The sequence below is a fragment of the Mustelus asterias genome, chromosome 3 (genome assembly GCF_964213995.1).
Source record: "Mustelus asterias chromosome 3, sMusAst1.hap1.1, whole genome shotgun sequence".
Taxonomy (NCBI): Eukaryota; Metazoa; Chordata; class Chondrichthyes; order Carcharhiniformes; family Triakidae; genus Mustelus; species Mustelus asterias.
Window position 1 is genome coordinate 21,070,984 of NC_135803.1, and position 19,588 is coordinate 21,090,571.

Genomic DNA, 19,588 nt, shown 5'->3' on the forward strand with positions numbered 1-19,588 from the left:
TCAATGCACAGTCAACAGGTTTCCTTTGATTTTTCAGATTACCCTGTTCTAATCTTTCCTTTTTAATTTTGTATACTGTTATAATTCTTCCTCTGCTCTGACATGTCATCCCCAGCATGTTGAAATCAAGATTCTCGGCATGGGCCAGGAAATTACTTGGTTGAATAATAGTGTAAAAATGCTTTGTGCGTTAGTCTGGGGCTCCTTTTGTCTACTGGTTAATACCTCCTCTGAAAATGTGGTTGGAGAATTTCACACAAACATCAACGTGTTATTATCCCACAATATAATGACTTTACTCTGCTATTGCAACACATTCTTTCCCTGGCTCACTTACGTTTCTGTATCATTCTTACCCCTCTTTCAGGGCTGGATTTGATGAAGGTGGCACAGCCCTCCTGCTGGGGCTGAAAGGGCGGGCAGGGAGAGTAAGCTCACTTCCACAGGCTCTGGGACCCAAGGCCACATCTTGTTGACTGCCGTCATTCCTATTTTCAATTCATTCGTGGGATATGGGCGTCGCTAGCTAGGCCAGTATTTATTGTCCATCCCTAGTTGCCCTTCAAAAGGTGGTGGTGAGCTGCCTTCTTGAATCGCTGCAGTCCATGTGCTGTGGGTTGACCCACAATGCCGCTAGGGAGGGAATTCCAGGATTTTGACCCAGTGACTGCGAGGAATGGCGATATAAAAAAAGGGTAGTCACTCATCCCCAAGAGATGCAGGCCAACAAGAGGGCCAGGAGCCTCAACAGCCTCAACTAGATGGTTTGGTCTCTGCATCTACCTCTAGTGTCACCCCTCAGTTGTCTATTTGCTAGAGAAAAGAGCCCCAGGTTGTTCAGTTTTTCCTTGATAGTTATAACTATCAGGGGAGGCGATGGCTTAGTGGTATTATCGCTTGGCTATCAATCCAGAAACTCAGCTAATGTTCTGGGGACCCAGGTTCGAATCCTGCCACGGCAGATGGTGGAATTTGAATTCAATAAAAAATATCTGGAATTAAGAATCTACTGATGACCATGAAATTGTTGTTGATTGTTTGAAAAACCCATGTGGTTCACTAATGTCCCTTAGGGAAGGAAATCTGCCGTCCTTACCCGGTCTGGCCTACATGAGTGGCAAAGTGGTTAGCACTTTGTCTTCGATTCGATCCCTGGCTTGGGTCACTGTCTGTGTGGAGTCTGCATTGTTCTCCCCGTGTCTCCGGGTGCTCTGGTTTCCTCCCGCACTCCAAAGATGTGCAGTTAGGTGGATTGCCAATGCTAAATCGCCCTAGTGTCAGTGGGACTACCCTAGGGTAAATATGTGAGGTTATGGGAAAGGGCCTGGGTGTGATTGTGGTCAGTGCAGACTCGATGGGCCGAGTTGTCTCCTTCTGCACCGTATGATTCTATAAGACCATAGGAGATTGGAGCAGAATTAGGCCACTCGGCCCATCAATTCTCCTCCGCCATTCAATCATGGCTGATATTTTTCTCATCCCCATTCTCCTGTCTTTTCCCCATAACCCCTGATCCCCTTATTAATCAAGAACCTATCTTGATTCTATTCTATGTGACTCTCTCCAGAGCCACAGCAATGTGGTTGACTCTCAAGTGCCCTCTGAACAAGGGCAACTAGGGATGAGCAATAAATGCTGGCCACACAGCAACACCCATGTCCCATGAATGAATAAAAAATAATTAAAAACCCTTTCAATTCTGCTGTCATCCTTTTTATCATTTTTTTCAGCTTCTCCATCGCCTTTCCATCTCACTATTCTGTCATAAACTCATGAATTAGTTTCCGAAACCTCTCGGCCTCAATTTTCTCATTTAAGACACTCTTCAAAACCCACCTCTTTGAACAAGCTTCGGGTCATCTGACCTGACACCTGTCCTTAGATGGTTCAAGGTCATGTTTGGTTTGCTGGCCTTCCCAGGAATGACCTTGTGATGTTTTGCTATGTTGAAGACACTTTAGAAAGGCAAGTTTTGATTTTGCTATTGTGATTGAAATTCAATACCTGTCTATTGGGCTTTGTTGCCATTTAAAAAAAATATTTACTTCAATTTTCTTCTTATCGCTGGTTTAATAACTATACCATGGGACCACTTTTCCTTTAGCTGTATCTCGATAGTACAAAATGATTAAGGTTGTCATGTACCTCATTGCCATACATCGGTTGTCCTGCACAAAAGCAAATTACTGCAGATGCTGGAATCCGAAACCAAAAGAGAAAACGCAAAGCTTTGACAAAGGGTCATCTGGACTCGAAACGTCAGCTCGTTTCTCTCCCTACAGATGCTGCCAGACCTGCTGAGATTTTCCAGCATTTTCTCTTTTGGCTTCAGTTGCTTTCATGGGTGTTAAACTTCCCTGTCATGGCATTTAGCTGGAGGTTGAGGAAATGTCTGCTACTTGGCTAAAAATGCGAACCAATTTTATTTTACTGCTGTGATCTGTAAAGAATTGTCCAGACTTTGTTAATTTAATTTTGCAGTAAGAGGTATCGAGCGAGATTCTCCAGCCTCAAAGCTCATGTATACTGCCGGCGAGCGATGGCCTGTTGTTTGCTAGCGGCGGGATTCTCTGGTCCTGTCATTGGGAATTCCCATTGACGCCACCCCACACCGGTGGGAGACCCGCGGGCGGGGGTATGCTGACGGCGGGACCGGAAAATCCCGCAGGCGTGAACGGTCGGAGAATTCCAGCCATAGAATTAGTATCTGTTTTGACTTTTTGAGCAGTGAAGACTGGTGTTAAAACTGCTCTGAATTGGTTTCTGTGCAGTTTAAACTTTGTACAGTGGTGTCCAGGTGCACAAAGCCAACTTTGAGATCAAATTCCACTTCAGATTAAAGGGGAGAAAAAAGACTATGACCAGAATCTACAACGTGGTGTTATGTTGCCATCTGCTTACCACCAGTATTGGGATGGTTCTTTTGGCAGTGATCCTAGCCTTTGATAGTGCTTTTACCTTCCTTTGAATTGAACCATAATGGATTAGCACACTGAAATTAAAATGCAAATGGAAGCACTAATTATGGGATAAATTTGACTAATATAAAGTAGCCTGCTAGTATTTTTCACATTTTTGTGGACTGTAGGACACATTTGAAGTAGAAATTAATACCTCTCATGTCGTTAGGTTAATGCAGAGTCACAAATTTCTTGGGTATAATTTATCGAGCTGTAACGATTCATTATTTGTTGCTTGATGGCACTGAATTTAAGAATTGCTGAAAAAGAGATGTGCTGTCAAAGTTTTTCATCTTGCACTCATCAGAACAGAATCGCAAGAATACCAAATTTCAAAGGCAATTTATAATGCAAGAGAAAAGGGTGCTGATGGGTTGGTGAGTGGACTCTGATTGGTAGAGATGTTGCCATGGAGAATGTACCAGGGAGGAGTTATCCCCCAACCTTTTGATTAAGTCCAAACCCAGCAAGTTGACTCTGATTGGTCAAGGTGTTTCTGTGGAGAATGCACCATGGAACAGTTGTCCCCCAAGTTTTTGTTTAGTTGAAAAAGGCACAGTGCCTGGACATGCTCTCCCTGTTTGCAAAGGACAGTGCCCTGCGTAGAAATATACATGGCTTTTAGCAAGTGCAAGTATGAGCCCGACTGATGATCTTAAGTTGGTTGTTAATGTAATTCTGAGCACACTTGCGATTGTTTAGTTAGTGTTGTACCATTGCAGAAGTACATGTAATAGTGTATGCTATGTTTGGTGTTTTTGCAAGCTTGGGCTAGGAGAATGTGGTCACTATCTGCCTATTGCAAAAGTCTGAAGGGATGTGCTGTTCTTGTTTTTTTTCGAGGAATATGTTTTTCTTGAACTCTAGAATATTGTCTTAAATGTTTACTATTTCTGTTCTACATCATTGTTGTCCGCTTTATTTGCCCAGTTTCATTTCTCAACCATCAAAATCAGCTTCTTCCGATTTACAACCCTGGTGTTTATCATGTTCTTGTCCTTTTCAATTTTTGTCCTAATGTTATGGTCACTATTGCCTCGATGTTCTGTGGAAGTTAAAATGTTCAGATTGAAGTCTCATAGTTTGGAAGTTAAATTGTGCGCAAGTTAAAGTGTTCCAATTAAAATTTCATGCCTTCTCTGTACAGCAGTGGAAAATGTTTATCAGCTTACTGACCCTCAAAAGGAGTCAGTCTCAGCTATTTTGCATAGGCCCCATGACATTGTGCTTTTTGGCCTTCAGTGGGTGAGCAAGACCAGGTTTTTTCCATAACAAATAGCAAAGACGAGATATGGGGATATGCTACGCAAATGTAGGATTAGCAGAAGTCAACTTTTCATCGAATGGGAAAGGGCGAAAAGCCAGGATTTAATTGGCAAATATGTATGTGGAAAATGACAGAGATGTGAAAAACCTCTTGTTCCTGATTTGCTTAATTGACTATAACTGCTGAGCTGCTTCTCTGTAACGTCAGAATTGCTCTGGCTATTTCAATGGATGGAGGGATGTTGCACAAGTAATTAAAGACCTTGCATTAGATGCATGGTGTCCAGCGCTGTTTGTGTTAAGAGTCGACTGAGTGTGCCTTAAGATTGCTGTTATTGAAGTAATTCTGACACTTCCCCTACTTTCACTTTGCTTATCTGCTCTGATTCATTCCTGTTGACTATAGTCAGGTGTCTGACAGATAAACCAGTCTGACGTATCTACTTTCTCTTTCAGCTTTTTCCAGGTACATGGGTTTGCCACAGTCTGGTTGATTGCCTTTCCTATCAAGCAATTTTGTTGGATTTTGATATGGTTTTACAACCTGATGCCACTAACCCTGCCCACTTATTTGGCCTGGGGACTGGCACCAATACGTTACCTGCACCGGTGGCTGGATTCTTCCATAACGCGCAAGTCTCAAGTGGGACTTGAACCCAGGCCCTTCAGGCTCTTAGTCAAGAAAACTACCCACTGAGCCACTCTCCAGTGGCCAGTTTATCATACAGAAATTCTTTGAGTATATGGCTGTTATTCCATCCAATGAATATAGCTGAGCCAGCAATTACATCATTGGCTCAACAACGAGTGCATTGCTGACAAAATTAGCACACTTCAGGACCTCTGAATTGGTGACCTTTTCCTGTGTGAGATGTTGAGGATGTGTATGAGACACCAAAGGTGGAAACTGTTTGGCTTTTCTCCCGCCTGGCATATATTGCCCAGGTCGTGCCACTTTAGAGGAGTGTACTGAGGACACAGGCTTGGTAGATGGGCAGTTTGGTGCTCTCAGTTAGGTTGCTGTTGTTCCACAATCTCTTATACAGCTTGGACGTAACAGCTTCAGCTTTCGCAAGACGTGTGTTGATTTCAGCATCAAGTGACAGATTGCTGCTGATTGTGGAGCCTAGATATGTGAAACTATCAAAACCTCCAGCATTGCATTGCCAATGCTGATAGATGGCAGTATGGTAACACCCTGGACCCTGACATTTGCCTTCCTGGTGCTGATGGTCAAATCAAACAGGTGTGAGACAGTCTGTCAGTTTGCTGCTGAAGGTGTTGCTCTGTATTGGCTGCTATTGTGGCATCATCAGCATAGCACAACCCTCTGATGAGAACTTGGCGCATCTTTGCCTTTGATTTCAGGTGTAAGGGTTGAATAGACAAGCATATCACTTCTGTTTTTCAAGGTGAATGGTGCTCAATTTCAGAAGGAATGTTTGCTTAGCTGTTTCCACAGAAACAGGGTTATAAAAGTAGAGATACAGCAACAGTTTTAAGTCATTGCGGTCTTTCAAGTTCTCAGCTGTCATCAATTCCATTTGTGAAGTCAATTGGTGTACATCAATTAGGGCAGCACGGTGGCACAGTGGTTAGTTAGCACTGCTACTTCGCAGCTCCAAGGATCTGGGTTCGATTCCCGGCTTGGGTCACTGTCTGTGTGGAGTTTGCATGTTCTCCCCGTGTCAGCGTGGGTTTCCTCCGGGTGCTCTGGTTTCCTCCCACAGTCCAAAGATGTGCGGGTTAGATTAATTGGCCATGCCAAATTGCCTCTTAGTGTCCTGGGATGCGTAGGTTAGAGGGATTAGTGGGGTAAATATATGGGGTTACAGGGATAGGGCCTGGGTGGGATTGTTGTTGGTGCAGACTCGATGGGCCAAATGGCCTCCTTCTGCACTGTGGGGAATCTATGACTCTATGATAATTGCAAAGACATTTCTTCTGCTGGTATACGTAATTAACTATTTTGTATTTGAATATTAAATATTTGTGATCTGCACAAAGCCTTATCATTCTTGACCATCTTTTAAGGTTGCAACGTTTGAGAGCAGTAACTGGCTGCTTGACTGGATGGGAAATTTTGGATAATGGCATGGAAGTGTGGTTTTGATCTGAATGAATAATCTACAACAGCCAAAATACCAGACACCGTGCACAACCATTGAGCTAATATTTAATGTTCTCTCACCAGCTCAGAGAAAGCTTCTTCAGAGTTGACAGTACCTTCTCTACGAGATGCTTTGCCTTTACCACACCTCAAGTCGAGTAGTGGGAGTCAGGAAATTGACCCTGAGCAGAAAGTGCCCTTAAGACAGGATTTTCATTGGAGGAGGGGGTTGCAGACCGGCCAGCTGACTCAGGATGCAGGGTGCTGAGGTGGGCTGTTTAAAAGGCCCACCTTGATGGTGTGAAATTTTGTCCCAGTCCTCACCACTCACCCCTCTGCACACAACCCTTGTGCCATTTATGTTACCTTATAGCCCCTCATGCACTCCATGCAAAGGTACGCCACTCATCCAGCACCCATGGCCCCATATGCCATGGGTGACATGGTGGCACAGTAGTTAGCACTGCTGCCTCACAGCATCAGGGACCCGGGTTCGATTCCCAGCTTGGGTCACTGTCCATGTCTAGTTTGCAAATACTCCCCGTTTCTGCATGGGTTTCCTCAGGATGCTCCGGTTTCTTCCCACAGTCCAAAGATGTGTGGGTTAGGTGGATTGGCCCTTTAATGTCAGGTGGACTAGCTAGGGTGAATGCGTAGGATTATGGGGATAGGGCCTGGCTGGGGTTGTGGTCAGTGCAAACTCAGTGGGCCGAATGGCCTCCTTCTGCCCTGTAGGACTCTATGATATGCCAAACTGTGACACTTGCAAGCCCATTCATCCATTAAATGATACAAAAATGGGGGAGTAGCAGATAGTGAGGAGGATTGTCAGAGGATACAGCAGGATACCGCTGGAGACCTGGGCTGAAAGATGGCAGACGGTATTGAACCCGGACAAATGTGAGGTGATGCGATTTGGAAGGAAAGTACACAGTAAATGGTAGAGCCCTTAGAAATATTGGCATACAGAGGGATCTAGCATACAGATCCACGGTTCCCTGAAGATGGCAACTCAGGTGGGCAAGGTGGTCAAGAAGACATATGGCATGCTGGCCTTCATCGGTCGGAAAATCATGTTGCAGCTGTATAAGACTTTGGTTAGGCCGTATTTGAAGTATTGTGTACAATTCTGGTCGCCACACTACCGGAAGGATGTTAATGCATTGGAAAGGGTGCAGAAGAGATTTACCAAAATGTTGCCTGGTTTGCAGGATATGGACAATAGAGAAAGGTTGAACAAATGTGGATTGTTTTCATTGGAGCGTCGGAGGGGGGACCTGATAGAAGTTAACAAGATTATGACTGACTTGGATAGAATGGATAGTCAGAGGGCAGAATTCTCCCAAAATAATTCTAAGTGTTGAATTAGTGTGAAAACTGGAGTAATTCACGCTGGTTTTTTCAGGGGGAGTTCAGAGAAGAATCTCCCACACTCTGTGCACTGCAGAGGTCACCAATGTGAATATCATTGAATTTCAGGGGGCGGGGCCTATCCCCGCTGGAGAGGCTGAAATCAGCGCGCTGAACGGGCCACTGTACATGCGCCGATCTGTCAAAGGCAGCTCTCCGCCCCCCAAACCCCCTCCATGGCCTGATCAGTGGCCCCCCCGACCATTCCCGGGCCTAGCCCCAACACCTGCCTCCTCCCGGCCTGCCACGATCTCCAGCCCCTTCACCCCCGCCCCCACTGATTCCCTCCCGCACCGCTCCAAGCAAGCTGACTGCCCCCCAGTCTGATTTCCCCCAGCCCACCCTGATCCCTAGCCTCCCTGCATCCCCCACTGATCCCCATACAGAGTGGCAGCGGGGCCCCACTCCCCTGATCCCTGCCCCCTTGGCACTGCCCCAGGCCTGATGGGCAGTGCCAAGATGCCCCCTGGGCATTAGTACTTTGCTCTTTGGGCAGGCTGGCATTGCTAGGGTGCCATTGCCAAAGGAGGCACCCCCTCATCACCCGACTCTCTGGGGGGCCCTGTTTGCCCCTCTTCACTCCAGCGGGAACGGGCTGTGAGCTCCCCGAAAGTGGGGAGCAACTGTAATCCCCGCTGGAGTGAAATACTCTGGTAGGGTGGGAGATGCTAGCGGGCCCGGACACTTCAGTCCATGTAAATGGTCTTTGCGCCTCTCCGCCGTGGAGCAGACACCGCCAGAAATCTGGCGCTGGGAGACACAAACGGGGCACGAACGCTCACGCGAACCCCACGAATCGGCCGACGCGGGAATCTCCCAGCTAATTTTTTTGCACAGTGGGATGGAAGAATCACAGCCAGAATCTTTTTCCCAGGGTCGAAGGGTCAATTACTCGAGGTCATAGGTTGAAAGTGAAAGGGTGGAAGTTTTAAAGAGATGTAAGGGACAAGATTTTTACAGAGGGTGGTGAATGCTTGGAATGCGCTGCCTGAGGAGGTGGTGGAAGCAGATTCCATAACAACTTTCAAGAGGCATCTGGATAGATACATGAATAGGCAGAGAATAGAGGGATATGGCCCACATAGAGGCAAGAAAATATTAGATTAGAGAGGCATCTGTGTTGGCACAGACTGGTGGGCCAAAGGGCCTGCTCCTATGCTGTACTGTTCTTTGTGCACATTGAACCCATGAACCAATGAATCCCATAGTGACAGTCAAATGTGTAAAATATTTTAACAAAACAGTCAATAGCTTTCCAATTTATTTTTAAAAATTTCCTTTTTATTAAAGGGCAGAAACCCCGGGAGTGGGGTCAGGAATCCCAGTATCCGGTCACAGCTGCCACCTTAGAGGCCGGGAGACTCGGCATAAATCCAGCCCTATATTCCTGTTTTAGCAGCTTTGCTTGCAGCATTGTTAGATTGATTATTAAAGCAAAACTTTATTTCCAACAGGATATCCTGGTGCTGTAAAAGAAGCTGAAAGTATCACTTTTGTTCGTGTCTGAGGGCCTTGGGAGAACTTCGGACCTCCTGTACTTGACTTGGAGAAGGTACAATGGCAAAACATGTAAGTGGCACTGTACCTGTAGAACACTGGGATCTTGTTTAGATATAGATATAGGTATTGCTGAAGAACTAATATTTTTAATCAGCTGCTTGGACCTTTTTTACGTGGCAGAAAGCATGCGTCAACAGGATTTTAAGGTCAGCTTTTATCAGGAGTTAGGATGATGTGTACCATATAGAGTTCCTTATGTCATAAAACTTTGCGCAATGGTTACTTGTTAAAATGTAACACCCTGAATTAAGTTTTCAACTTTTATGTTCTGCTCGGGCTACAGTTCAACTTCATTATTAACTTGTGTCGTACAACGCTCATAAAAAAGCAAACCTCTCTGGGTGGTGGCAGAAACTCTATTATGATGCTTTGCCTAGGTTTTAATGACTAGGTTTTAAATATGTGGGGGTAGGGCCTGGGTGGGATTGTGGTCGGTGCAGACTCGATGGGCCGAATGGCCTCCTTCTGCACTGTAGGGTTTCTATGATGACTTTATTAGAAGGGGGAAAAACTCATCTTAAAATGATTGCTTTACCTAAGACTGGGAATTGATTGTGTGGGGCGGCACGGTGGCACAATTGTTAGCACTGCTGCCTTACAACGCCAAGAACCTGGGTTCGATTCCAGCCTTGGGTCACTGTCTGTGTGGCGTCTGCACATTCTCCCCATGCCTGTGTGGGTTTCATAGAATCATAGAAACCCTACAGTACAGAAAGAGGCCATTTGGCCCATCGAGTCTGTACCGACAACAATCCCACCCAGGCCCTACCCCCATATCCCTACATATTTACCCACTAATTCCTCTAAGCTGCACATCTCAGGACGCTAAGGGGCAACTTTTAGCATGGCCAATCAATCTAACCCGCGCATCTTTGGACTGTGGGAGGAAACCGGAGCACCCGGAGGAAACCCACGCAGGCACGAGGAGAATGTGCAAACTCCATACAGACAGTGACCCAAGCCGGGAATCGAACCTAGGTCGCTGGAGCTGTGAAGCAGCAGTGCTAACCACTGTGCTACCGTGCCGCCCGGGTGCTCTGGTTTCCTCCCACACTCCATAGATGTGCGGATTAGGTTGATTGGCCAGGCTAAATTGCCCCTTTGTGTCAGGGGGACTAGCAGGGTAAATGGGTGGTTTGAGGGTAGATGGCCTGGGTGGGATTGTGATTGGTGGAGACCCGATGGGCCGAATGACCTCCTTCTGAACTGTGGGGATTCTATGATTCTATGAATTTTCTTGACTTTGCTGCATAACAGGTAGGTAGACAAAGGTTGTTTTTCTTTCTTGCTTCACTCTGTGCAGTCTTCTTTGTCTAGTCACTTAGGGGTGAATTTTCCTGTCCTGCCCACTACGGGAATCGTAGCGGGCAACGGAGTGAACCATGGAAAGGTCCGTTGACCTCGGGTGGGATTTTCCGGTTTCTGGGCAAGCGCGGCCAGAAAATTCCACCCTTTATATTTTAATTTATCCCCTACTTCCTTCATTTCACACAACTAGGGGAAAGTAAGGTTCCCAAGCTCCTGCTAATGGCAGCTATTTGAAGGGAAAGTGTGCCAGAAATCTTGGGTTGACTTGGCCTCTGGCTTTGATTCCCAGCACCAAGCAGTAACATCCCATCTGAAGTGAATTATTCCCTTCGCACTTCAGTCCATAAGGAACCAAGATGGCAAAACCACATTCTATCTTTGTATGCAGTCCTTTGCTGGACCAGAGTATTGCACCAAACAAACCATCCAGTTATTTTTATTCTCAGATTATCCTATTGAATTGCACACACACACACTGAGAAAAACATGACTTCTTTCGCAACACCTCCCAAACCTACAGTACTTGAGGAAACAACAAGGGCACAGGGTATGTGGGGACAGCATCTAGGGCAGGCGATGGCCTAATGGTATTATCGCTAGACTATTCATCCAGAAGCTCAGTTAATCTTCCCAGGGCCTTGGGTTTGAATCCCGCCATGATAGATAGTGGAATTTGAATTCAATAAAAAAAATCTGGAATTAAAAATCTACTGATTTTTAAGGAGATCCTTTTCAGTTCTCAGCAAAAATATATTCCAGCAAAAAACAAGGATTGTAAGAAAAGGGAGAACCAGCCGTGGATAACGAAGGAAATAAAGGAGAGTATTAAAATAAAAACAGCTGCGTACAGAGTGGCCAAAAATAGTGGAGAAACAAGTGATTGGGAAAAATTTAAGAAACAACAAAGAGAGACGAAGAAAGCGATAAAGAAAGGAAGGATAGACTATGAAGCTAGGCTAGCAATTAATATAAAAAATGATAGTAAAAGTTTTTATAAATATATAAAAAGGAATAGAGTGGCTAGAGTGAATGTTGGACCCTTGGAGGACGAGAGGGGGGAGTTAATAGTGGGAAATGAGGATATGGCTGAGTCTTTAAATAAGTTTTTTGTGTCGGTCTTCACGGTGGAGGACACAAATAGTTTGCCAAATATTAACGATAGAGGGTTGGCAGCAGGAGAAATACTTAATACAATTAATGTTACCAGAGAGGCAGTGCTGGGTAGACTAATGGGACTGAAGGTGGATAAGTCCCCGGGTCCGGATGGAATGCATCCCAGGGTATTGAAAGAAATGTCAGAGGTAATAGTGGATGCGTTAGTGATTATTTATCAAAACTCGTTGCATTCTGGGGTAGTGCCGGTTGATTGGAAAACGGCTAATGTTACGCCGCTGTTTAAAAAAGGAAGGAGACAAAAGGCGGGTAACTATAGGCCGGTCAGCTTAACGTCTGTAGTAGGGAAAATGCTGGAATCCATTATTAAAGAGGAGATAGCAGGGCATCTGGATAGAAATGGTTCGATCAATCAGACGCAGCATGGATTCATGAGGGGAAAGTCGTGCTTGACGAACATGTTGGATTTTTATGAAGATGTGACTAGGGCGGTTGATGGAGGAGAACCGGTGGATGCGGTGTTTTTGGATTTCCAAAAGGCGTTTGATAAGGTGCCCCATAAAAGGCTACTGAAGAAGATTAGGGCACACGGAGTTGGGGGTAGTGTGTTAAAGTGGATTGGGGACTGGCTATCCGACAGGAAGCAAAGAGTCGGAATAAATGGGTGTTTTTCCGGTTGGAGGAAGGTAACTAGTGGCGTGCCGCAGGGATCGGTACTCGGGCTGCAACTATTTACCATTTATATAGATGATCTGGAGGAGGGGACAGAGTGTAGGGTAACGAAGTTTGCAGACGACACAAAGATAAGTGGAAAAGTGAATCGTGTGGAGGACGGAGAAGATCTGCAGAGAGATTTGGACAGGCTGAGTGAGTGGGCGAGGATATGGCAAATGGAGTATAACGTTGATAAATGCGAGGTTATACACTTTGGAGGAAATAATAACAAATGGGATTACTATCTCAATGGAAACAAATTAAAACATGCTACCGTGCAAAGGGACCTGGGGGTCCTTGTGCATGAGACGCAAAAGCCCAGTCTGCAGGTACAACAGGTGATCAAGAAGGCAAATGGGATGTTGGCCTATATTGCGAAGGGGATAGAATATAAAAGCAGGGATGTCTTGATGCACCTGTACAGGGCATTGGTGAGGCCGCAGCTGGAATACTGTGTGCAGTATTGGTCCCCTTATATGAGGAAGGATATATTGGCATTGGAGGGAGTGCAGAGAAGGTTCACCAGGTTGATACCGGAGATGAGGGGTTTGGATTATGAGGAGAGGCTGAGGAGATTGGGTTTGTACTCGTTGGAGTTTAGAAGGATGAGGGGGGATCTTATGGAGACTTATAAGATAATGCGGGGGCTGGATAGGGTGGAGGCGGAGAGATTCTTTCCACTTAGTAAGGAAGTTAAAACTAGAGGACACAGCCTCAAAATAAAGGGGGGTCGGTTTAAGACAGAGTTGAGGAGAAACTTCTTCTCCCAAAGGGTGGTGAATCTCTGGAATTCTCTGCCCACTGAGGTGGTGGAGGCTACCTCGCTGAATATGTTTAAAGCGCGGATGGATGGATTCCTGATCGGTAAGGGAATTAAGGGTTATGGGGATCAGGCAGGTAAGTGGTACTGATCCACGTCAGATCAGCCATGATCTTATTGAATGGCGGGGCAGGCTCGAGGGGCTAGATGGCCTACTCCTGCTCCTATTTCTTATGTTCTTATGTTCTTATGTTCTTACTGATGACCATGTAACCATTGCATTGTCTATTGTCAGAAAAACCCATCTGGTTCACTAATGTCCTTTAGGGAAGGAAATCTATCTGTCCTTACCCGGTCTGGCCTACATGTGACTCCAGAGCCACAGGAATGTGGTTGACTCTCAACTGCCCTCGGGCAACTAGGGAGGGGCAATAAATGCTGGCCAGTCAGTGACGCCCATGTCCCATGAATGAATTTAAAAAAGCATCAACTCCAACTACCCCTCCAAATTGCACACCATCCTGAGTTGGACCACTGTCACGTCTTCTTCAATGTCAGCAAGTCGAAGTAAATGGCCGTCCCAAAGACTTAATACTTTTTGAATAACTTGCCTTTATTTAAGGAAATTCAAAACCTGTATCTTTCCAACAAAAATATGGCTGACTGCATAACTTTAAGGTTAAAATATTCTCTATTTCTTCTCCAGATGTCTTTTTCATATACTGTTGATAAAGTGGAAGCTTATGATCTAAAAAAATAGTGAGAGATGGCGTTTTTAAAAAAATTTTGAAATCTTCAATCCTGTTTTTAAATCCCTCTGTGACATTGCTCCTCTCTATCTCACTAACTTCCTTCCACTGGTACAGGGAAAGGGCAGTAAGAAGTCTCACAACACCAGGTTAAAGTCTAACAGGTTTATTTGGTAGCACAAGCTTTCAGAGTGTCGCTCCTTCTTCAGGTGAGTGAAGAGTTGTGTTCACAAACAGGGCATACAGACTCAATTAATAAGGTAATGGTTGGAATTTGAGTCTTTACAAGTAATCAAGTCTTAAAGGTACAGACAATGTGAGTGGAGCGAGGGTTAAGCACAGGTTAAAGAGGTATAGTCTCCAGCTAGGACAGTTAGTGAGATTTTGCAAGCCCAGGCAAGTCAGGTGTTGGGAGACTTCTTACTGTGCTTACCCCAGTCCAACGCTGACATCTCCACAACAGGGAAAGAGAACAGGCTTGAAGGATTGAATGGCCACATCCTGGGTTATAATCATTCTGTGATCCTAACTTTCTAAGTTCTCTGTGCTTCTCTAATTCTGTTTCTTGCACATCTCCAATTCTAATGGTTTCATCATTGGCAGTTGTGCTTTCAGCTGCCTAGGCCCTAATCTCTGGAATTCTCTCTGTAAATCTTGTTCTACCTCTCACACTGCTCCTTTTAATCTACCTCTTTGATCAAGCTTTCAGTCACTTATCTTCATATTTTCTGATGTTACTTGGTCACATGATGTTTGATAATATTCCTGTGAAGTACAATGGGACACATTTGTACATTAAAATTGCTATTTAAATACAGGTTATTATATGCTGCTTTGATAGAATGGTTTGCTTTCTTTTGCCGATGTCTTATCAATGACATCGTTAAGGTTTAATGGCAGTTACATTGGTCAGTTACATAGGCCAGTATTTAGTGGGGCTTGAAAGAGCAGGAAACGAGGTGAGCCGGGGGATCTAATTAGGCAGGAGTTGAAATCTTGGTTTCCCAACAGCAGGTTGAGTGTGAGAAATTCAGTCGGTGGCATGTCAGTGGCGGAAAGAGCATCACGCTGCCCAGCCTTGGGAACCTATTTACCATGCATTTGCATACCCTGAATTCTCATTAAATGTGGACTTCACCATATTAAGTCCTACCCTCGAGATTAAATCAGTAGCGTACAGGTCACTCATGCCTCTTGTTTCCTGACAGCTTTGGTTCCCTGATCTGTGGATCAGGGGTGAGGTTTTATCTTTGTCTTATTCAGTGGTATGGGGGATAAGCTGGATGGTCTGGTAGCGGCAAGGAAGACAGTCAGGTGCTCAAATGGCACAACAGTTGAGCTGGCAAGAGTGGCAATTGTTGAGTTACCAAATGTTGTACAACAAGACACAGTGGTGGCAGAGAGGAAGGAGATGTTAGAATGGAGTCTAGCTCTGGTTTATAGACTGGGGTCTGTCATTGTGGTCTGATCCTGTGTATCCAAGGGAGGCAGCTGCACCATACATAGCGGGTCAAAGTTCAGCGAAGTAGGGCAGGTCCCACTGGAGGTAGGGTTGACAGCGGTCTCTGAGGGAGCATTGAGACATACTGAGGGTGGGATGTTGGGGGGGATGTTGGGGGTTGCTGAGGTTGAGAGATGGAAATTTAGAAGGTCACTGGCTCTGTGTGAAGGATGATGGTTGGAGACTGCAGGATAATTGGGGGAAAGAGCAGGGGAATCTTGGGAGCATCAAGGGAGATAGGAGAGAACTTGGGGGTGGCAGAAGGAGGGTGAAGTTGGGTCTGTTGCGGCTGGAGGGTCACACTTTGCCTATCCATTGGCATGGCTGCAAAGGAAGTTTGAGCTGCACAGATCAGATTGTTGTGGGAGGATGGCACTGTGGGATGGGAGGAGTTCTGGATGTGACCCATGGGAGGGTTGTGTATTTCCATTGGTCAAATGCAGCTGCTGGAAGAAGGAAGATGATGTGAACAGTGGTGCTCATATGTTTGCCTGCAGCTTTCACAGTTCACTTTGTGGGATTCGCAATGGGCCTCATACACCCTATATTTTTGAAACCTCAGGTGGCGGAGGAGAGAATTTGCCAGAGGAGGACTGTGGTCTGGTTGCACAACAGCATAAGACAAAAGATCATCAGCTGGCACTAGCAAGGAAGGAGAGGTCATTGTTGCTGAAGAGCTTTGGTCCGTTTAAAACACGTACCATTAACCTTCATATATATTCTGCTTTTCTATCCTTACGACCAAACTGAATAACCTTACACTTCCCCACATTGTACTTGTGCCATCTTGTTGCCCACTCACTTAATCTATGTATTTTTGCAACCTCTTTGTGTCCTCTTCACAGCTTGCATTCCACTTAGAATCCCTAAAGTATAGAAGGAGGCCATCAAGTCTGCATCGACTACTATCTCACCCAGGCCCTATCCCTGTAACCCAACATATTTACCCTAGCAAGTCCCCCTGACACTAAAGGGTAATTTAGCATGGCCAATCAACCTAACCTGCACAGCTTTGGACTGTGGGAGGAAACCGGAGCGCATGGACGAAACCCACACAGACATGGGGAGAATGTGCAAACTCCACACACAGTCACCCAAGGCCAGAATTGAGCCTTGGGTCCCTGGCGCTGTAAGGGAGCAGTCCAAACCATTGTGTCACCGTGCCACACCTAGCTTTGAATCGTCTGCAAACGTAGATACATTACTCTCTGTCTCTCTATCTAAATTATTAATTTAGACTTGTATATAGCTGAGGCCCCAGCATTGATCCTAGTGGAACTCCACCAGTCTCAGCTTGCCAACTGAAAAATTCCCCATTTCTCTCTACTCTCTGCTTCCTGTCAGTTAACCAATCCTCTAGACCTGCTAATATACTGGCCCCAACTCCATGAGCCCTTAAGTTGTGCTATCTTTCGTGTGGCACCTTATCACATGCCTTTTGGAAATCCAAGTATATGACATCTACTGCTTCTTCTTTATCTACCCTTCTACCCAACTAGTTGCATCCATTGTATGAAACTGCTGGCTGCAGCAGCTATTTAAGGTCCCTGCCCAAATGCAGGATCCTGAATGACGAGGACTATCCTCTGAGAATGTGGATAGTGATACCAATGCCTTATCCCAGCCCCATGAAGGAGCGCTTCAGAGCAACACATGGGTCAATCCTACAGAGCAGGGTGGCATGATGGCACAGTGGTTAGCGCTGCTGCTTCATAGGTTTGATTCCCGGCTTGGGTCACTGTCTGTGTGGAGTCTGCATGTTCTCCCCATGTTTGTGCTCCGGTTTGCCCCCACAGTCCAAAAGGCGTGCTGGCTAGGTGCATTGGCCATGCTAAATTCTCCCTCAGTGTACCCGAACAGGCACCAGAGTGTGGTGGCTAAGGGATTTTCACAGTAACTTCATTGCAGTGTTGATGTAAGCTTACTTATGACACTGATAAAGTAAAACAAACTGTAGGATTGCTGAAAATGCACTTCTGATACCTTGTCTTCTCCAGTGGAGTATTACAGTATTCGCCTCAGAGTGTGCCCAGGATTGTTGTAATCTTCTGTACATTGCACAATGTTGCAATGCAAACTGCAGAGGAATTGCCAGTGGATTACACGGGGGAGTTGCTAACCTTCTCAGAGGGAGCAGAATATGAAGAAGAAGAAGACAGCGTGTGCAGCAATATATGGCAATGTATTGCCATTCCTTCACTGTCGCTGGGTCAAAATCCTGGTGAGGTAACTGAGTTGGTGGAGGGCGGGGGGGTGTGAGGCAGATGTCAGCACACCCTCTGAATGTTCTCAATGTTCATCGTGGTGGAGTCATCGGTTCCACTGTGAGCTTTGGCCACCTTTGGCAATGGCCATGACCTCCAGTGGAGAACAACAAGAAAGATAGTGAGGAGAAGCCAAGTTTGTAAGGAAACCAGTTTTACGCATGTGTTAATGTGCAGGTGATTCATCAGCAGCCTTTTGACTGCTTGCTGTCTAGGCCAGCGTCATCGTCTACAATGGGTTGGCCTCCCTGCTTGCACACAGTCACCAAGGCTTCCTCTTCACAAGATATTAGCTCTCTGGGATCGGTCACTCCCCCTCTAGTCTTGGCCTTGTCCCTGTCCCTGTCCTTCGCATTGAAGGTCTCCTTATCCTGCGTGACAGCATGAAGACATGCTGGCATGTCAACTGGCCATTTAATTGCCAGTAAGTGCGGTGGTTGGGGTGGAGAGTTCCCTCATTGACAGGCACTCGGTGCCCAACATTGAGAATGGGGGGGGGAGGGGAGATGACCACCAATCCCAATACACCCCCTCCCCCTCTCCCGCTTGCTTCTGACTCCAACGTTGGGCCTCCCACATGATTAAGAGCCAGGTTGAGGTGGAAACCCTGTCTCTGGAAGCTGTTGGCCAATAAGAGGCCGGCAGCGGCACTGGGAATGATGGCTGCTGCCAGTAAAGCCATCAATAGGGATCATGCCTGGATCCCTGGAGACAGGCGAGCAGGGGATGTAGGGAGGGGCTCGTCAATGAGGTGGGCGGGGGGACAGGGGAGTCAGAAGCAAGGACAGCAGCCTAGCCTCCCCCTCCCTCCCCATCAAAGTCATTCCCAATGCTGGGTTCCTTGATCAAGCGCTGAGTACCTGTCAACAGGGAGTAAAACCCCCTTAGCAGACACTTGGCAAACCTGACCAGAGTGAATCCTGTTAAATCCCTGAGCTGCCATTAAATCCTGTTGGGCTCAGGAATAACTGGCTTTAAGTAGCGACTGATTAATGAGTCCAGTTGATATCCCTCCACCAACGGGTGGGTTTCCCATGCTAGGCCCTTCCTGCACTGTCCCCAACTACACTGTGCCCTGTCGCTGGTAATCTAAGCCCCACTTACCTGACGAAGGAGCAGCGCTCCGAAAGCTAGTGGCTTGTGCTACCAAATGAACCTGTTGGACTTTAACCTGGTGTTGTGAGACTTCTTGCTGGTCATCTAACACAGGTACTCCATTCACACAAATGTGCACACATACACACAGACACAGACACACACACACGTGCGCACACTGTCACACACACACATGCACACACACGCACATACAGACACACACGTGCGCACACTGTCACACACACACATACACGTACATACAGACACACACGTGCGCACACTGTCACACACACATGCACACACACGCACATACAGACACACACGTGTGCACACACGCACGCACACAGTTGCACACATACACACACATACAGACACATGTGCGCGCATACTCACGTGCGCACAGTCACACACATGTATACACACACAGACACATACACACGCACAGTCGCACACATACAGACACGTGCGCGCACGCACACGCGTGTACGCACACACGTGCACGCACACAGTCGCACACATACATATGCACACGCACATGCACAGACATACACGCACACATACATACACATGCATGCACACACGCACACACATGCGTGCACACACAGACACACACATACACGCATACAGACACATGCACCCCTGCCCCTCCTCCCAAGTAGAATTGGCCTTGTACCCTACTGATGAGATTATAAATGAAACACGGTTCCTGTGTGTCTGATTATATCTGATTACAGCATATGTATCTAGATATTGTAAGACTTTGGGATTGGGGTCAACT

At 46.2% G+C, this 19,588-nt stretch overlaps 1 protein-coding gene across 6 annotated transcripts in view; it reads left to right on the plus strand.

Moving 5' to 3' along the window:
* The window catches only part of LOC144487666 (transcription factor Dp-2-like), a 187,983-nt gene that overhangs the window by 26,480 nt on the left and 141,915 nt on the right, over positions 1-19,588 (plus strand). For 5 of the 6 annotated variants that reach the window (XM_078205751.1, XM_078205766.1, XM_078205792.1 and 2 more), the window contains exon 2: positions 9,201-9,315. In XM_078205751.1, coding sequence (XP_078061877.1) covers positions 9,304-9,315 — 12 coding nt within the window. In that variant the 5' untranslated portion in view covers positions 9,201-9,303. The remainder of the gene's footprint in view (positions 1-9,200; positions 9,316-19,588) is intronic. The other variant, XM_078205780.1, reaches the window with a different exon arrangement.